Source organism: Mytilus trossulus, chromosome 3 (genome assembly GCF_036588685.1).
Source record: "Mytilus trossulus isolate FHL-02 chromosome 3, PNRI_Mtr1.1.1.hap1, whole genome shotgun sequence".
Classification (NCBI taxonomy): Eukaryota; Metazoa; Mollusca; class Bivalvia; order Mytilida; family Mytilidae; genus Mytilus; species Mytilus trossulus.
The window spans coordinates 60,522,630-60,538,415 of NC_086375.1; the positions used below are offsets into that span (position 1 = coordinate 60,522,630).

At 30.8% G+C, this 15,786-nt stretch overlaps 1 protein-coding gene across 1 annotated transcript in view; it reads left to right on the top strand.

Moving 5' to 3' along the window:
* LOC134710922 (uncharacterized) overlaps nt 1–15,786 on the top strand; it is a 153,259-nt gene that overhangs the window by 62,043 nt on the left and 75,430 nt on the right. The window contains exons 35-52 of the mRNA XM_063571338.1: nt 947–1,060; nt 2,490–2,603; nt 2,934–3,047; nt 4,382–4,495; nt 4,850–4,963; nt 5,181–5,294; nt 5,603–5,716; nt 7,458–7,571; nt 8,184–8,297; nt 9,401–9,514; nt 9,760–9,873; nt 10,243–10,356; nt 10,953–11,066; nt 11,781–11,894; nt 12,744–12,857; nt 13,748–13,861; nt 14,805–14,918; nt 15,292–15,405. Coding sequence (XP_063427408.1) covers nt 947–1,060; nt 2,490–2,603; nt 2,934–3,047; nt 4,382–4,495; nt 4,850–4,963; nt 5,181–5,294; nt 5,603–5,716; nt 7,458–7,571; nt 8,184–8,297; nt 9,401–9,514; nt 9,760–9,873; nt 10,243–10,356; nt 10,953–11,066; nt 11,781–11,894; nt 12,744–12,857; nt 13,748–13,861; nt 14,805–14,918; nt 15,292–15,405 — 2,052 coding nt within the window. The remainder of the gene's footprint in view (nt 1–946; nt 1,061–2,489; nt 2,604–2,933; nt 3,048–4,381; nt 4,496–4,849; nt 4,964–5,180; nt 5,295–5,602; nt 5,717–7,457; nt 7,572–8,183; nt 8,298–9,400; nt 9,515–9,759; nt 9,874–10,242; nt 10,357–10,952; nt 11,067–11,780; nt 11,895–12,743; nt 12,858–13,747; nt 13,862–14,804; nt 14,919–15,291; nt 15,406–15,786) is intronic.

Here is a 15,786-nt window from a genome sequence, read left to right on the forward strand (position 1 = left end):
GTTAAACATTGCTGTGAAGCAGTGAAGTTTTTTTTTATCTTTCATTTGTTTTTCAATAGTCAGGATTTCACACACCCCATTGCACTACCACCTGACAATGGTATCAAGGGGTAAATACAAAAGAAAAGAAAAACGCAATGTACAAAATTAATCTCTGACTAATGAATTTTTTACAATAAGAATATTTTAGATTACATATAAATTGTATTTGATTCATCTCTCTCTCTCTCTCTCTGACTTACTCACATACAAACCTAATATTTTCGCTGATCTGTTTTGCTACAATATGTATCATGACTTACTTTGTATTACAATTTTTTTTAAAGAAATAAATTTGCTAATAATTTATAACTCATTTCATTTCTCTGAACTAAACATAGATAATATGAAAACAACTCTTAGTTAAATATTACATGTTAAGGAGACCAATTTTTTTCACAATCTTAGACTTTATCATTTTTCTTTGCAATTTAATTTTCAAGAAATTTGTTTTTCTTTATTTAATTCTTTAACTCAACCATATTTGGTTTTGTTTCATTTAATTTACTTTTGTATATATAATTCTTTGATATTATGATTAGCAGATTCAATAATAAACTTTTATGTTTGCAACAAAGAAACACATTATCTTTGTTGAGATCAAAGTTTACAAAGCAGTGAAGTTTATGTCATATATATTAAGAGGGGAAAGCATTTAAAAGATATCGAAATATATCAATATTTCTTGGAAAAAATTTCACGAAATCAACTTCTTCATTTAAGTATATTTAACCTTTTAAATACATACCATCAGTGACAATCTACACGATATATATTTGAAATGATTTAACCATTTTCTTCTGACAACTAAAAGATATCATGTTTTGAAAAGAAAGAATTATATTAAGGTTTCATTTAAATTGAAATGTCTCACTTAATGTTTATATTAAAACGATTTCCACTTCAGACGTTGACGAATGTACCAGCAATCCATGTCAAAACGGAGGGACATGTGCTGATAAAATCAATGATTTTAGTTGTTCCTGTGTCCCAGGTTATACTGGAAAGAAATGCCAGACAGGTAAATTATTTAAGTTGTTCCCGTGTCTCGGCTAGTACAATATATTTTACAGAAGTATATAATTTCAATCGTTCCTGTGTTGCTATACTGTTACTTTTTCCATATAGTTATACTGAATTACTCGTTTAATAACAAAAACGAATGTCCGACAGTTTAACTATTTCAGTTGTTAATTTATCCATAGTGGTACCTGTAAAGCAAAACAATGAATTCCGTTTCCTGTGCATTGTATAGGAAAGGCTTTACAAGTATTTATCTGTGTACCTGTGTACCTGTAAATCAATATTGACTGCTTCATGTTTGTATTTCTAATAATTAGGTTGTGTAATATGAAAAGGTATACTAACACGTATTGTGCGTCGCCTGAATTATGAATTTAGTGCAACTCTTTAAACCTATAACAAATTGGTAATTGTGTGGAAAAATTAATTATATAATATAATTTGAACACTTACCGAGAGTTTTTTTCCATTGTGATATCGTAAATATGTCGAAAATGATATAGTTTACCTAAACTAGCCAGTTTAAAACATGGATCTAAACGAGACTAACTATGAGCTTATACCCTACTCAAAAATATACATTCGAGTGACAAAAAAATAAACGAATAGCCTGATCGTGTTTTATATCAATTTTCCAGTTGACCTTGGCATTAAAGAATCTGATAGAATGGTATTTGCTTCTCATATGCTAAACACTCTCAACGCACATGCATTTATTACATATACATGTAATTGGAAATCACTCATTTAATAAAACAAATACACGACAAATCGGCATATATGCAAGCTATTCTTTAAAAAAATCATTTTTATGTTTCTACATGAAGCCAATTTGATACTTTTATGAGCAACATAATATTATGTGTCTAAAACATTTCATCATATATAACATTACAGGACCTAGACGTATGAGTATTTGAATGAAAGTTTGCAAACCCCAGTGTGCATCTGCTTCTTTGCATTTGTTCTTACATCTGCTTTGGGATATTGTGTCTGGACTGTTTTGAAATTACTTTTATGTGACATCTTAACTAGTAAAGCACTTGGAATGAAATTACCCTATTTCCATGCTACTTTCTTGTGTGATGTGTTTGTGAGTGTTTGCAAAGAAATATTACTGAAATAATTAAACTGTATATTACTTTAATATTTATTAATTGATTAATTTCGTCTTTGATCTATGATATAATTCAAAGTCTTGGTATTATTATACAAATCAACTGCTATTGCTATTATCTTATTTTACATATGAGGAACAGTGCACATAGTAGATCATACCATTTTTCTAAATAAATTCAGGAGCTAGATGTGACAATGGTACTTTTATTTCTACATGAAACACTGTTTGAATACATATGATTTATACTCATACGTCTAGATCCTGTAATGTTATATATATTAAAGATTATTTTGTTTTGCTTTTTCAGACATTAACGACTGTTTTAGGCGGCCATGTGAACACGGAGCGACATGTATTGATTTAGTAAATGATTATTCTTGTATTTGCCCTTCTGGTTATACAGGACGAAATTGTCAGACAGGTATATATACCTTTAGAGTTTATGGATATTCAACATTGAAACTGATGGTTAATTTCTTGGTACACAGCATGCATTTATAAAAACCTTCATCGAATAGGGTCAATATTAGCATTTGTGAAATCCTAAATTATAAAACTTCTGATATCATGAAACCAAAATGATTTAACTTTACTTAAGTGGATTCCAACCTTCAATTGAGCACAATTATATAATTAAATAACTATAAAAACAACTTATAGAAATAAGTTCTATGAGTTGCTCAGTTCTGTTGCTCAATTTCAATCTTGGTTATATCAAAATGTTAATAAAATGTCTTTTTATAATTTTCAGATATCGATGAGTGTTCTCCTAACCCATGTTCAAACGGTGGACAATGTTTTGACAAAGTTGATAATTACACATGTGTTTGTAAAACTGGATTCACTGGGAATGACTGTCAAATAGGTATCAATGATATTATCCAAATTGCAGGCTTTGTTTTACATATTATTTGTCATACATAATCGGTAAAACAATTACACCCATTTTTGTTTGTTTGACTCACATAACATCAAACATAACCGAAATATCAACGTTACAGGTTATTAAGAGAGTGAGATATGAATAATGTTTAAAAATGTGCGATTACCACATATCAAATTTTGCGATTACTTTATATATTATCATTTACACAGATTCCGAAAAAAATTTGGTCTATCATTTTCGCACGAATGAATAATGCATACAGTCCTGCAAAAATGGTTGTACTTTATTCACTGTGTTTACTAGTAATAATGCGTTTATACAATCCTGGAAACTATCAAGCCTTTCTCTATTATCAAGTAAGAATATTTTTACTGAAAAGTTCCTATAATTAGATATAGGAAGATGAGGTGTGAGTGCCAATGAGACAACTCTTCATCAAAATAACAATTTATAAAAGTAAACCATTATAGGTCAATATACTGCCTTCAACACAGAGCCTTGGCTCACATCCAACAACAAGCTATAAAGGGCTCCAAAATTACTAATGTAAAACCATTCAAACGGGAAAACTAACGGTCTAATCTATATAAAAAAAGAGAAACGAGAAAGCCGTATAAATTACAAAAACAATCGACAATCAGATTCCTGAATTATGACAGGTGCAAACATTTGAAGCGGGATGTAACGTTTTAATGGTACCACACCTTCTCCCTTATAAAATGTATGTTTCTCATTTCGAGTACCAGGGATACGTAAGATTCGATACAATAAATCTGTATAACAATTATGTTTTTTAGTGTGAAAGCAAAATATTAATTTAGGTCTTTTGGGGTTTTATTCGATCTTCTCTTTTGTCGAAATTCTAATATTTTGCAATATAATGAGTACAAATTACGTTAAAAATCTTCATCACAATGCCAACGCCGTAGGTATTACAATCGAAAAAATCTTTTATCTTGTGACTCTCAAAATGAATGCATATTTTAGCTATTTTGCTAAAAAAGAATAAGATAAGGAGGAGAAGTAGGATTGATGATTAGCCAACAGGTCAGAGACCAAATGACATGACATACACACAACTATATATCACCATAAATAACAAAGTGACAACTTTCCAGGAATTTCTCGTTACATTGAAGACCTGTTGGTGACCTTCTGCTGTTGTTTTTTCTATGGTCGTGTTGTTGTCTCTTTGATACATTCCCCATTTCCATTCTCAATTTTACTCATCTTATTTTCATAAGTTAGCTAGAAATAATGGCCATATTAGGGATTTATCGAACCTTTTTTTAACATCTATAAATATTCTACAGATATTGATGATTGTCAACCGAACCCATGTCAGAATGGAGCCACGTGTACAGATAAAGTAAATAGTTACAGTTGTGCCTGTTTACCAGGGTATACAGATCATGATTGTGCAACAGGTACTTAAATAATTATGATTCAGTATTTTCTTTAAAAATGTAAGTCCTTATACAGATATGACGGTGGTTAGGTAGAATATTATGTTAAGAAATAATTAGTTGTTTGTTTTTTTAACATTTAAAGTTATATACCTAGTTCATAAAAACTTCTGCTTGAAGTTGTAAAAATAGATCATTCAAATTGATTATAATGAACAAAATATCTTAAGAGTTTCTTACATAAATAATCTTTCAACGATAACTCTTTTTTAGTTGATATTAGTGTTTCATTTTGGGTTTGAAATAAGTCAATTCTTTTATATATTTACTTCGATGACCTTTGCCATATCAATGGATATTTTTTCTGTATTTCAGATGTAAATGAATGTTTGTCTCTCCCGTGTAAAAATGGTGGAAGTTGTTCAAATTTAATTGATAATTACACATGTTCTTGTATGTCTGGTTATAACGGATATAATTGTGAACTAAGTAAGTACATTTAATATCAACATGGGTTTTTTTTCATTCTGCAAAGTATAATAGTATACACTAAAAAATGTATTAATTGCCAAAGTTCGTTTAACTGCAGATTTATAGTTCATCATTAAATATATATTAATTATGTTATTTTCGTTTTACATTTCGTTTTTTTCACGTAGCTTTGTTAATTTGTAATCATTTGAATACTGACTACTTTTTCCTATAGATATTGACGAGTGTTCATCTAACCCTTGCCAACATGGTGGTTCATGTAATGATCTAATCAACAAATATCAATGTACCTGTTTGCCTGGATTTACCGGAAACAACTGTCAAATAGGTAAGTGCATTAGTTTCTATCAGGTTCTTATGAATAATCATACCACATTTTCTTTTTTGTATGTACTGGTAGTGTAATTTCTCATATATGATACTAATTCACTTCCATTAGCAATGTTCACAAAGTTTCTATCTTATGAAATTGTAAAGATACCACGCTTTCATTAAAGTATTGTTTTGTCATCTAGATATTACTGTTGTGTGTTAAAATCTAAAAAGCATAGTTTTGATTTCTGTTCGTCTCCTATTTCACCTACATCATTAAATATTAAAGACTATGCATTGTCAGCTCTACTTTTATTTTTACAGACATAAATGAATGTTCAAGTACACCATGTCAACATGGCGGCACATGTTCTGATGAGATAAATGGATACTCTTGCTCATGTTCGCCTGGCTATACTGGAACCGAATGTCAAATAGGTATTTTTTCATAATATAAATCTTTATAAAAAAAAAGGAGCAATTGCAATTAATTTGCATAAATCATTGGTTTTTTTTAGCTCTTACTGTTAGGACTGAAATTAATATTCTCTCGTAAGGAATCAAGGAATGTATGAATTTGGGCTAGTTTTTCTGTCTGATATGTGCGATTGCCCTATAGCGCGGATAGAAGTACGCAGTCAGGTTTAGTCGGAATTCGCGTCGTGAAATCCGATTCCTCGTTCATATAGAGTGTTACACTCTGCATTGAAAAACAATTGCAAAAACTCTATCACAGATCAGGAGATGACCTATTTAAAGTTTATACAAAATTTATACTCCTTTACAGCATACTTGCATTTTCTCGTGATAATCGAAACTCGTAGCTTTCATTTCGAGGGATCTATTACAAGAAACTATCTTTTGATATATATTATGTCATTGTTCTCGTCCTAATAATGCATGAATATTTGCAACTGGACGCTTATCAACGGACAAGAAATTTAACAGAACATATTTAGATTTGTTGTAGTGTAATTCTTAATGTATTTCGCAAACTTTAAGGAATGTTGGTCCAAATGCTGTACAACGTCGTGCTTTTTTTTTTTGCCTTTTTAACTTTTTTGGAATCGAACGTCACTGATGAGTCTTTTATGATGACTTTATTTACAACCACTGGGTCGATGCCACTGCTGGTGGAGATTTAATTCCCCGAGGGAATCACCAGCCAAGTGGTCAGCACTTCTGTGGTTACATTAACTATCATTGATATGATCATATTTATAATTTAGCTGTCTACAAAACTTTTGAATTTTTTAAATTCTAAGATTTCTACCTCAGGAATTGATAACCTTAGACAGAACTTTTAGGAATTTTGATCCTCAATGCTCTACGACGTCGTACTTTATTTGGCCTTTTTAACTTTTTTTGGATTCCAGCGTCACTTAGGGGTATTTTGTAGACGAAACGTGCGTCTGGTGTAATTACAAAATTTAATCCAGGTATCGCTAATGAGTTTATATTTTGTAGTGAAATCCTTAATTTATTGTAGTGTAATCCTTGATTTATTGTAGTATAATCCCTAGCTTTATCTAAAGAGTCCTATACTCGATTTTGACATTTGGACTAAGTATGGATTCGTATGACGGATGAAACATGCATAGCAAGAGACACATACTCTGTCTCGCTTCTGTTATAGTTTATACGATTCCCTCGGTTGATTTGTCTTCTTGATTGAATTATGAGCTGTGAACGTCGGTTCACTACTGTTGTTTGTAAAAACTTGAAGTATTTGGTAATAACTTTGCCATAGATTATCATTTCCAGATCTGGCACAACTTACGGTTTTAAATGCTCTTGAACTCCGGTATGGATTAGGTTGTTCAGTGTCTTTAAATCTATCCGCACTAATGCATCTCGTGTAGAAGTAGCCATCATCCGCCGTACTATATCATAATGCTTGGTGTCTTTGTGTTCTACCATGCGGTCGATACTACTGATTTTAAACGTGTCGTTACCTAAAAGAACCACTATAGCCAAGTAGTCAGTATTGATATGTTAACATATATGATAATTTCTATAACTGTACTGTTCATTTAATGTTTTTTTCTAACACGGACATGAATTGTCTAAGCACGATATTGAACAACATTTAGAAATTAGTTTACAATGCTCTCTTATTTTCGTAATTTTGGTCTGTAGACTATTTATAAGCCTTGCATGCCTTTTTTTATAATTTTAGATATAAACGAATGTAGCAGTTATCCATGTCAAAATGGTGCAACGTGCAATGATGAGGTCAACGGATATTCTTGCTCATGTGTCGCAGGATATACAGACGTTCACTGTATAACAGGTAAGCACATTACTTAAGAACAGTATTTGTTTCAATATTTTTGTTTTAAACAATATTTAATTATACATTTTATAAACACATCCATAATTAGGATTCAGAAATAAGCAACAAGTGTTTATATGTTTGCGTATACTTTATCTTTGATGTCTGCACGACCATTTGTAATGTAAATGCATACATGTTGGCAAAATGAGGCATCGTTCCGTATAATGTCACCTATTTTGTGGCATGTTTTCTTTTTTTTTGTTTAAATGATATTAACTTAGATTATTAAGTTATCGTATTGGTCAGGAATATTGCTGGTCGTTTGATAGTTTAGCTAAAAATGAATTGTTAAAGTACAAAGATATAATATTCTTGTTTTGTTTGTAGTCAGCAATTTAAATGTTCAATAAAATAAGATTATTCTGTATTTGTTTACTTTTTGGAAACTGTCTAAAGTCAAATTATTAACCAAATGAAGAAATGATATGCAAAAAAAGTGATATTCCGTTTCCTCAATTATTCTTGCAATTTTTTATTTCCTCATATTTCACCTATTGAAATGATTTGTTTTAAAATAAAATAGCATTTGAAAGTGACATTTCGCAAATTATATTTGATCAATTGCAGATATTTATGAATGTGGAAGCACTCCTTGTCAGCATGGTGGCAACTGTACAGACAACATTAACTACTATACATGTCAGTGTCCTGCAGGATATTCTGGGGATAATTGTCAAATAGGTATGTTAACAAGCAATTTGTAGTTTTTTTCATTGATTAACAATTTCTGTCGATTCCACATTTCGTCATCTTAGGACGTAACACATTCTTGGTAATACTTTTATATACATACTTAAATAATTGTTACTTGAATGGATGATTTTCTCATTGGAACCCAAACAACATCTTCCTATTTCTTTTAAGTGCTGTGATTGAATATCACCGTCATATACAATTGAAATTAAATCAACGTTGGATTCTGTTTTTATTTTGGGAAACACATTAGTTCATTTCTAATGATCTTTTTGATTGTAAAACGGCAAACTTGCATGTTGTAAATAAGCAGTAAGTCGAGTATCATGATGATCGAACATAAAATGACGACCATCTAAAGTCTCCGTTTTTATATGAAATTATCCAAATTTGAATCGTAGAAGTAACGTAGTGATCTTCAATTTGGATATGTTCATTTGTAGGACGTCATATTATATTCAATTTATTTATGGCAATCGCGAAACTGCATTTGGTACCGTTCTTTTGTAAATTGACGACGTCAAGTCTTCAACGTCAGTACTGATATTTCTTAAAAGATAAAATCACAAATAAAAAAAAACGTTCAAATACATTCTTAAGTCTTAAGTTTTCTATGTTTTGTGTACAGTTATTTATCTCTTGTTTGTCTTTTGTTTTAGCCATGGCATTGTCAATTTATTTTCGACTTATACGTTTAAATGTGCTTTTGGTGTATTTCGATTCTCTTATAATATATGTTGATGTTATTCATTCGTTTGGTGTGTTTGAGATTTTGAGGACTTTCCGTTTTGAATTTCCCTCAGAAATCAGTATTTTTGAGATTTTACTTTTTGATTAACAAGATACATCCTTAAAACTTTTTATTTAAATTGCATAATATAATTAATGAACGACCTTCACCTACAAAAGCTTTGACATTTTCTTCTTTATCAGTCTACCAAATTCTTAGTAAAAGTCATTCAATTTTTTATAACTCTGCGTTGATGTGAAATAAGAACCAAGTATGTTTTGCTTCACGTATGTACTTTATACGAACTATCAAAGACTTTAGAATACTAAATCTTATTGCTAAAAGTGAAATGCATTTTCAGATATAAACGAGTGTAGTAGTTCTCCTTGCAAACATGACGGTAGTTGTGCAGATCATATAGACAGTTATTCGTGTACCTGCAAGCCTGGATATACTGGAACCAACTGCGAAACAGGTATTGCTCAGTCACAATTGTTCCTTGATTGCACTTTTTGTCATGATTTACTAAAAAAAAGCTTTTTTATTGTTACGAAACGATTAATTTTTTATTCTTTTTAATTTATTCTTACATAACTACAAGACATGACAGTCTAGCAAAATTTCTACTGTTCTGCTGTCAAAAGAAATAATAATATTGATATTACGTATTTTGAAAATTGATATATAATGTGGCTTATGTATCTGTTTGCATCGTTTTAGATATCGACGAATGTTCTACTACACCTTGTAGAAATAATGGTACATGTACAGACCTTATCAATAAGTACACTTGTCAATGTCAACCTGGATTCAATGGTATCACTTGCCAAATAGGTAATCATTTTTGATAGGGCTCCTTGAAAATACTGCAACATGCTTGTTTTTAATTTAATATACCTATTTTTGATCGGATAGGTACTAAAATGTTTTAGTTCTACAATATTATAAAAAGAAATTGTTAGGATGCAACTCTCCATTTCATTTTCTTTTTTGTGTGGGGAGTAAGAAATAAAAACCTTAGAACATGCATATTTATGAAGATTTCAGAAAAATATTACCATGAAATTGACATTATTCGTTTTTTATTTTAAAAAATACCAACAGGGTCGAATCACATTGCAGTTTTTACTGTTCTATGACAGATTGTGTGTCTCCTTATATTAATGGTTATAAAATTTGTAATTAAATGATGTTAAAATTTAGATGTAGATGAGTGTGCTAGTCAGCCATGTTCAAATAATGGTACATGCCATGACCAGGTGAATGGTTATGTCTGTAGCTGTATGCCTGGATATACGGGAAAGGATTGTGTCATAAGTAAGTACTAGTAATATAAACATGTGAAAGCTAATAATTTTACGAACGTTATTTATTAATGATATCATATTTCTGGACAGATTTCCAAATGCTTTTTTTTATCGTCCAGACACATAATAAGGCATTTGAGGTATGCTATTGCGGTAACGTTTTGATTTTCAACTGCGTGGGTCTTATATTATTTTTCCCTAATTTTGGTACTTGATGTTAAACATCCATCCTGAAGTAAAAATAGATCTATTTGTGAAAATCCGTATGTGATTATATTAAAGGATTGTCCTAAGAAAAATGACATGTAGAGGGTATATTGGAATAATGGCGTAATTCTTTTATAACTAATAAACTACAAAATTTCATATTTTATTATTTTAACTTAATTTCATTTTTTTTTACTTTCAACACAATTGCGAAATTTTATTACATTATTTCAAGTATGATATAGTGTTAACCATTTTTCTGTATCTGCAACTCTTGTAATATATTCAGTTTTATATTGAAAGTCTTCAAGTTATTCCCTAAGCATTTCATAAACAACCTTAACTGATGAGTGTTATCCATTATCCAAACATTTTATACAAAATTTTTATCTATTGTAGATATTGATGAGTGTTCCCCAAATCCATGTCAGAACAATGGTATATGTCAAGACCAAGTCAATGGATTCAGATGTATATGTCCAAAAGGATATTCTGGTGCTAGATGTGATAATGGTACGGTTCAGAATCGCTTACTGTAATAAACATTAAATCATCTATTGAAATATTTCAGTACGTTTGAGGGATACGATACTTAGGTTGATAACAGTTTGTCGATGAAGGGTGGACAAAATTTAAAATAAAAAAAATCCACACCAAACTCAGATTATTTACCAGTGTCACCTGATGTGTTATACGTTTTGCATTTAAATAGATTGAACATCCATGAACTATCTGTCTAAAGCTTATATTTTACTGGAGTCATAAACCATCGATATAATATTAATTTCTGTTTAAGGTATAAATGCAGTAGGTTTTAACAAAATTACTGGAACGGAGTCTTCATAACTTCATCAACATTGCTAAATTTTGAATAGTATCAAAGTGTTTGCTTACCAACTGCCAATTTAAATCAAGTAACAACAGAAAGAATATAGTAGTCCAAAGTAATGAAGTCATTCAATTTTTTAGTAAATTGTATAGCTATAGTGGTTAACCGATTTCAAAATCTCATTTAACGAAATATTTATGTGTTGTTTGTCATGTTTTCGTGACATGGTGAATCGGCCAATACGAAATGTGTTATGATTTTATGATAAAAAATATGCTAAGTATAGTTAGGAAAATCTTAAGATCAAATATAGTAAGTTTTACATTTCAGTCAAATATATCGGCCAAAAAAGTCTACATTTTCCCATATCAATAACTTCTAACTGTTTCTCTCTGTAGATGTAGACGAATGTTTAAGTTCTCCCTGTCAGAATGGAGGTACCTGTTCTGATCTGTTAAATGACTTTTCCTGTTCCTGTAACCCTGGTTACACTGGAAAGAAATGTGAAACCGGTGAGCAATGAAAAAGACATAACTTAGATCATTTTACACAATGCATTATATTAGTTCATTTCATATTAACGGAATTTTGTAAAAACAATATATGGTAATCATACGAGCATACGAAATATATTACAAGTTCGTATTAAATTATAGAAAGGCAGAATATACCAAAGGGGCAATCAATCTCATATATCGAAGACAAAATTGCAAATAAACCGAAATACAGTCTTCAAAACACAAAATAGAAATGGAAAGATTGATCAACACAAACACTATCAAAAATAGTGTTGATCTTTGTTGCTCTAGAATGTTTAACGTCACATAACTATGAATATTCAAATAAGTCTCATTCAGTGAGGTCACATTCGAGCAAAAGAGGACGAGAGTAAGGCTACAACAAAAAATATATATTCATCATCATCTGTAAACCAGATTTTCATAACGCAGTTCTTCGAATGGTGGTAGTGTCCGTATAATTTGAACTGAATTTCTTCTTGTTACTCGTACTTGATATAGTAGTTTCTTGTTAAGCACCAATGTTTATTGTAATTCTTTTCAACAAAAAGCAATCGGGACTATTGCCGTTATGCTAGTGTTGACGTGTTATTCATAACAAAACGTTCTGTAATTAAGAATCTTAGAATTTGGCTTTAGTCTAAGTAAAAACAGCGGTTATGCAAATTGAACGTATTGTCATAAAAGTTGAACATACCATTGTGTTTAGATTCACACACTTAATATATTGCTATAAAAAAAGCATATGCTAAATATAAAAGAGATGATTTGTATATACATCAACACGTTCCAACCGCTCAAAGTTTAAATTTTTTGATAATATGTTTGACTTTTACCAATCAGATATTAACGAATGTTTACGCCGGCCTTGTGAGCATGGTGCAACATGTTCTGACCTCGTTAACGATTATAACTGCACATGTGCACCTGGATATACCGGAAGACATTGTCATACAAGTGAGATATATTTGTTTACTTGATAGGTTATCTTGTCAATAATTTTGCACCCAATGACAATTGAATTTTAAAATACTGCCAGCCTGAATCAATTTTGAAGCTATTTTTACGTAACAAATTGATCTAATGACAGAAGTCATCCAACGTAATTTTCTATTCTTTCTGTTTTATCTAATTGATATATAATTGTAAGATAAACTCATTAGGAAAACAAGCTTCAAATTTGCTTCGCATTTCTTCTACATCAAAACAGTTTGTAGGCAAACTCAAATATGAAGTTGAAGTACATTGAAAACCTAATGACAAAATGAAAAATGCGGCTACGAATATCTTTTCGATGTCAATTTATATATTTTATATATATATCGAATGTTCTATCAAAACGTAAAATCACAAAAATACTGAACTCCGTGGATAATTTAAAACGGAAAGCCCCTAATCAGATGGCAAAATTAAATGATAAAACACATCAAACGAATGGACAACAACTGTAATATTCCTGACTTGGAACAGGTATTTTCAAATGTAGAAAATGGTGGATTGAACCTGCTTTTATAGCGCTAAACTTCTTACTTGTATAAAAGTCGCATGAAATTCACATTTAATCATCTTAATAAAAAGACAGTAAGGCAGCAATAATAATAAATTCAAATATTGAGTTGTATCTTGTAGATAGTCAATCAGGTTTATGTAATTGTACAAATTCGTATCTTTCTGGCTCATAATGAAAATGTATCTTAAATTTAAAAATGCATGTATAACATATAGTAGGGTCTTTAAGCATTGTGGGCGGCCGTACAGTGACCTATACATATTGAGTATACCTTTCTCCTGTATATTCGCAATATTTTAAGTGAAAATGATACAACTCCATTTATATCTTTCTTCAGATATTGATGAGTGTTCAAGTAACCCGTGCCAATATGGTGGACGATGTATAGATAAGGTGAACGATTATGAATGTGTTTGTCTTCCAGGTTATACCAATAAAAATTGCTCTACAGGTAAAGTTCCTGCTTTTAATTATTTATACAATACTAGTCTGCAGATTCTTGCATTATATTACCTCATTATTTTCTCCTAATGATGATTACTCAACAAACGGTCATACAAAGTTCATTTCAATTTTCTCCACCTGATCCGTTGATACCTGAATATATTTGAACACTGCACAATAAAATGCAAAACCAAAAGGGGATGTCAAAAATCCTTAGTCAAGTAATACCCACAGAATAAATAAAACGATGAAAGTGTAGATACTGTGGATTCATTATTATTCGTTGGATACCAATTTTCGTGGATTTCGTGGGAAATACGACCCATGAAATTAAAGGTTCAGCGAATACCAAATTCTCTATTGGCTTGTATGCAGATTTCTCCAAAACCACGAAATTAAATATCCACTACACATATAAGTTTTCATCAATCCACGAAAATTGGTATCCACGAAAATAAATGAATCCACAGTACGAGCATACAAAACGTAGAAGTTAAAGACTTGGTGGTCGTAGGTTGTTATGAGTTTGAAAGAGTTTTAAAGAATTTTGTGTAAACATGACAGAGACAGTTATATGTTGTAGCTGAAGATGAGATTAGTGCTGTATTCATATCTGCATAGGGTCATTATGCTCTTTTTCAAATATTAAATGTAATCGTATTATCCGCAGCCAAATCATTCAAGTGTTTCTCCAACATAAATATAGTGCCAGAGTATGTCTGGGGTGTTCAAGAGAATTTTATTTACATTTAGCACACCTACGGGCACGAAATGTTCTCGCTGTTTTAAAACACATTGGTGACCTTCAAATGTTTTCTGCTCTTTGGTCCGATTTTTGTCTCTTTTACACATTCCTAATTACCATTATTAAAACTCTTTTCTCAACCAGTCAACAAAAATGACAAAGTTTTAATTTGTTTTGCACAAATATATTTGGTATTTTGTTTCAGATATTGACGATTGTATACCAAATCCATGCAGAAATGGTGCAACATGTAGTGACCAAGTAAATAGTTACAACTGTGCATGCGTTCCTGGTTATAATGATAAAAATTGTGGGACAGGTATACTTATATATTTTTATTCGTGTTGCTTAATTACCATGCACGTTTTAGCATGTTTTACTGTTTAATATCTCATGTATTGTTTAACATGCTCAGCGTTAGAATGTCTTATGGTTTTTTTTAACATACTCAACTTAAGCTAACTGGTGTATTTTTTACATGTTTAACTTTAGAATATCTCTATCTCTTTGTGCCAAATTTTGGATTCTGACAACTAATATTAACTGATCAAATTACTAGAATTTGTTTCGAAAGACTTGCCCTGGCTGAACTCATTTTACGATTAAGTATCCAGAAGATTTCGTTTGTTTCTGTAAATTTGACTAACCTTGCTGAATCATGTTTGTATAATATGTTTCTGTATTTTCTACAGATATTGACGAATGCTATAGATCACCATGTCAAAATGGCGGTAGTTGTACAAACTTGATAAATAACTATACATGTTCCTGCAAATCAGGTTATACTGGATATAACTGCGAAACTGGTAAGTGTATTATCTTGGAAAAGAAATGAAGCAAATATTAAAAAAATGTGTTACATTCTTCAAATGATCTTATTTGAATAACGTTGTTACTTATTTAAGATGAAAGTGTAAAATTAAATAGATCAACCGTGTTCTCACAGTTATGAATAATTTATTTACTAATATCAAGACATAAGAGTTACCATGATATCACAATGAAGATAAGGATGTTGAAGTTTTTTATGCCCCACCGATAGAAGAGGGGCTTTATGCTTTCTGGTCTGAGCGTATGTTCGTTCATTCGTCCGTTCGACCGTCCGTCTGTCCCGCTTCAGGTAAAAGTTTTTTTTTGTCAAGGTACTGTTTGATAATGTTGGGATCCAATCAACCTGAAACTTAGTA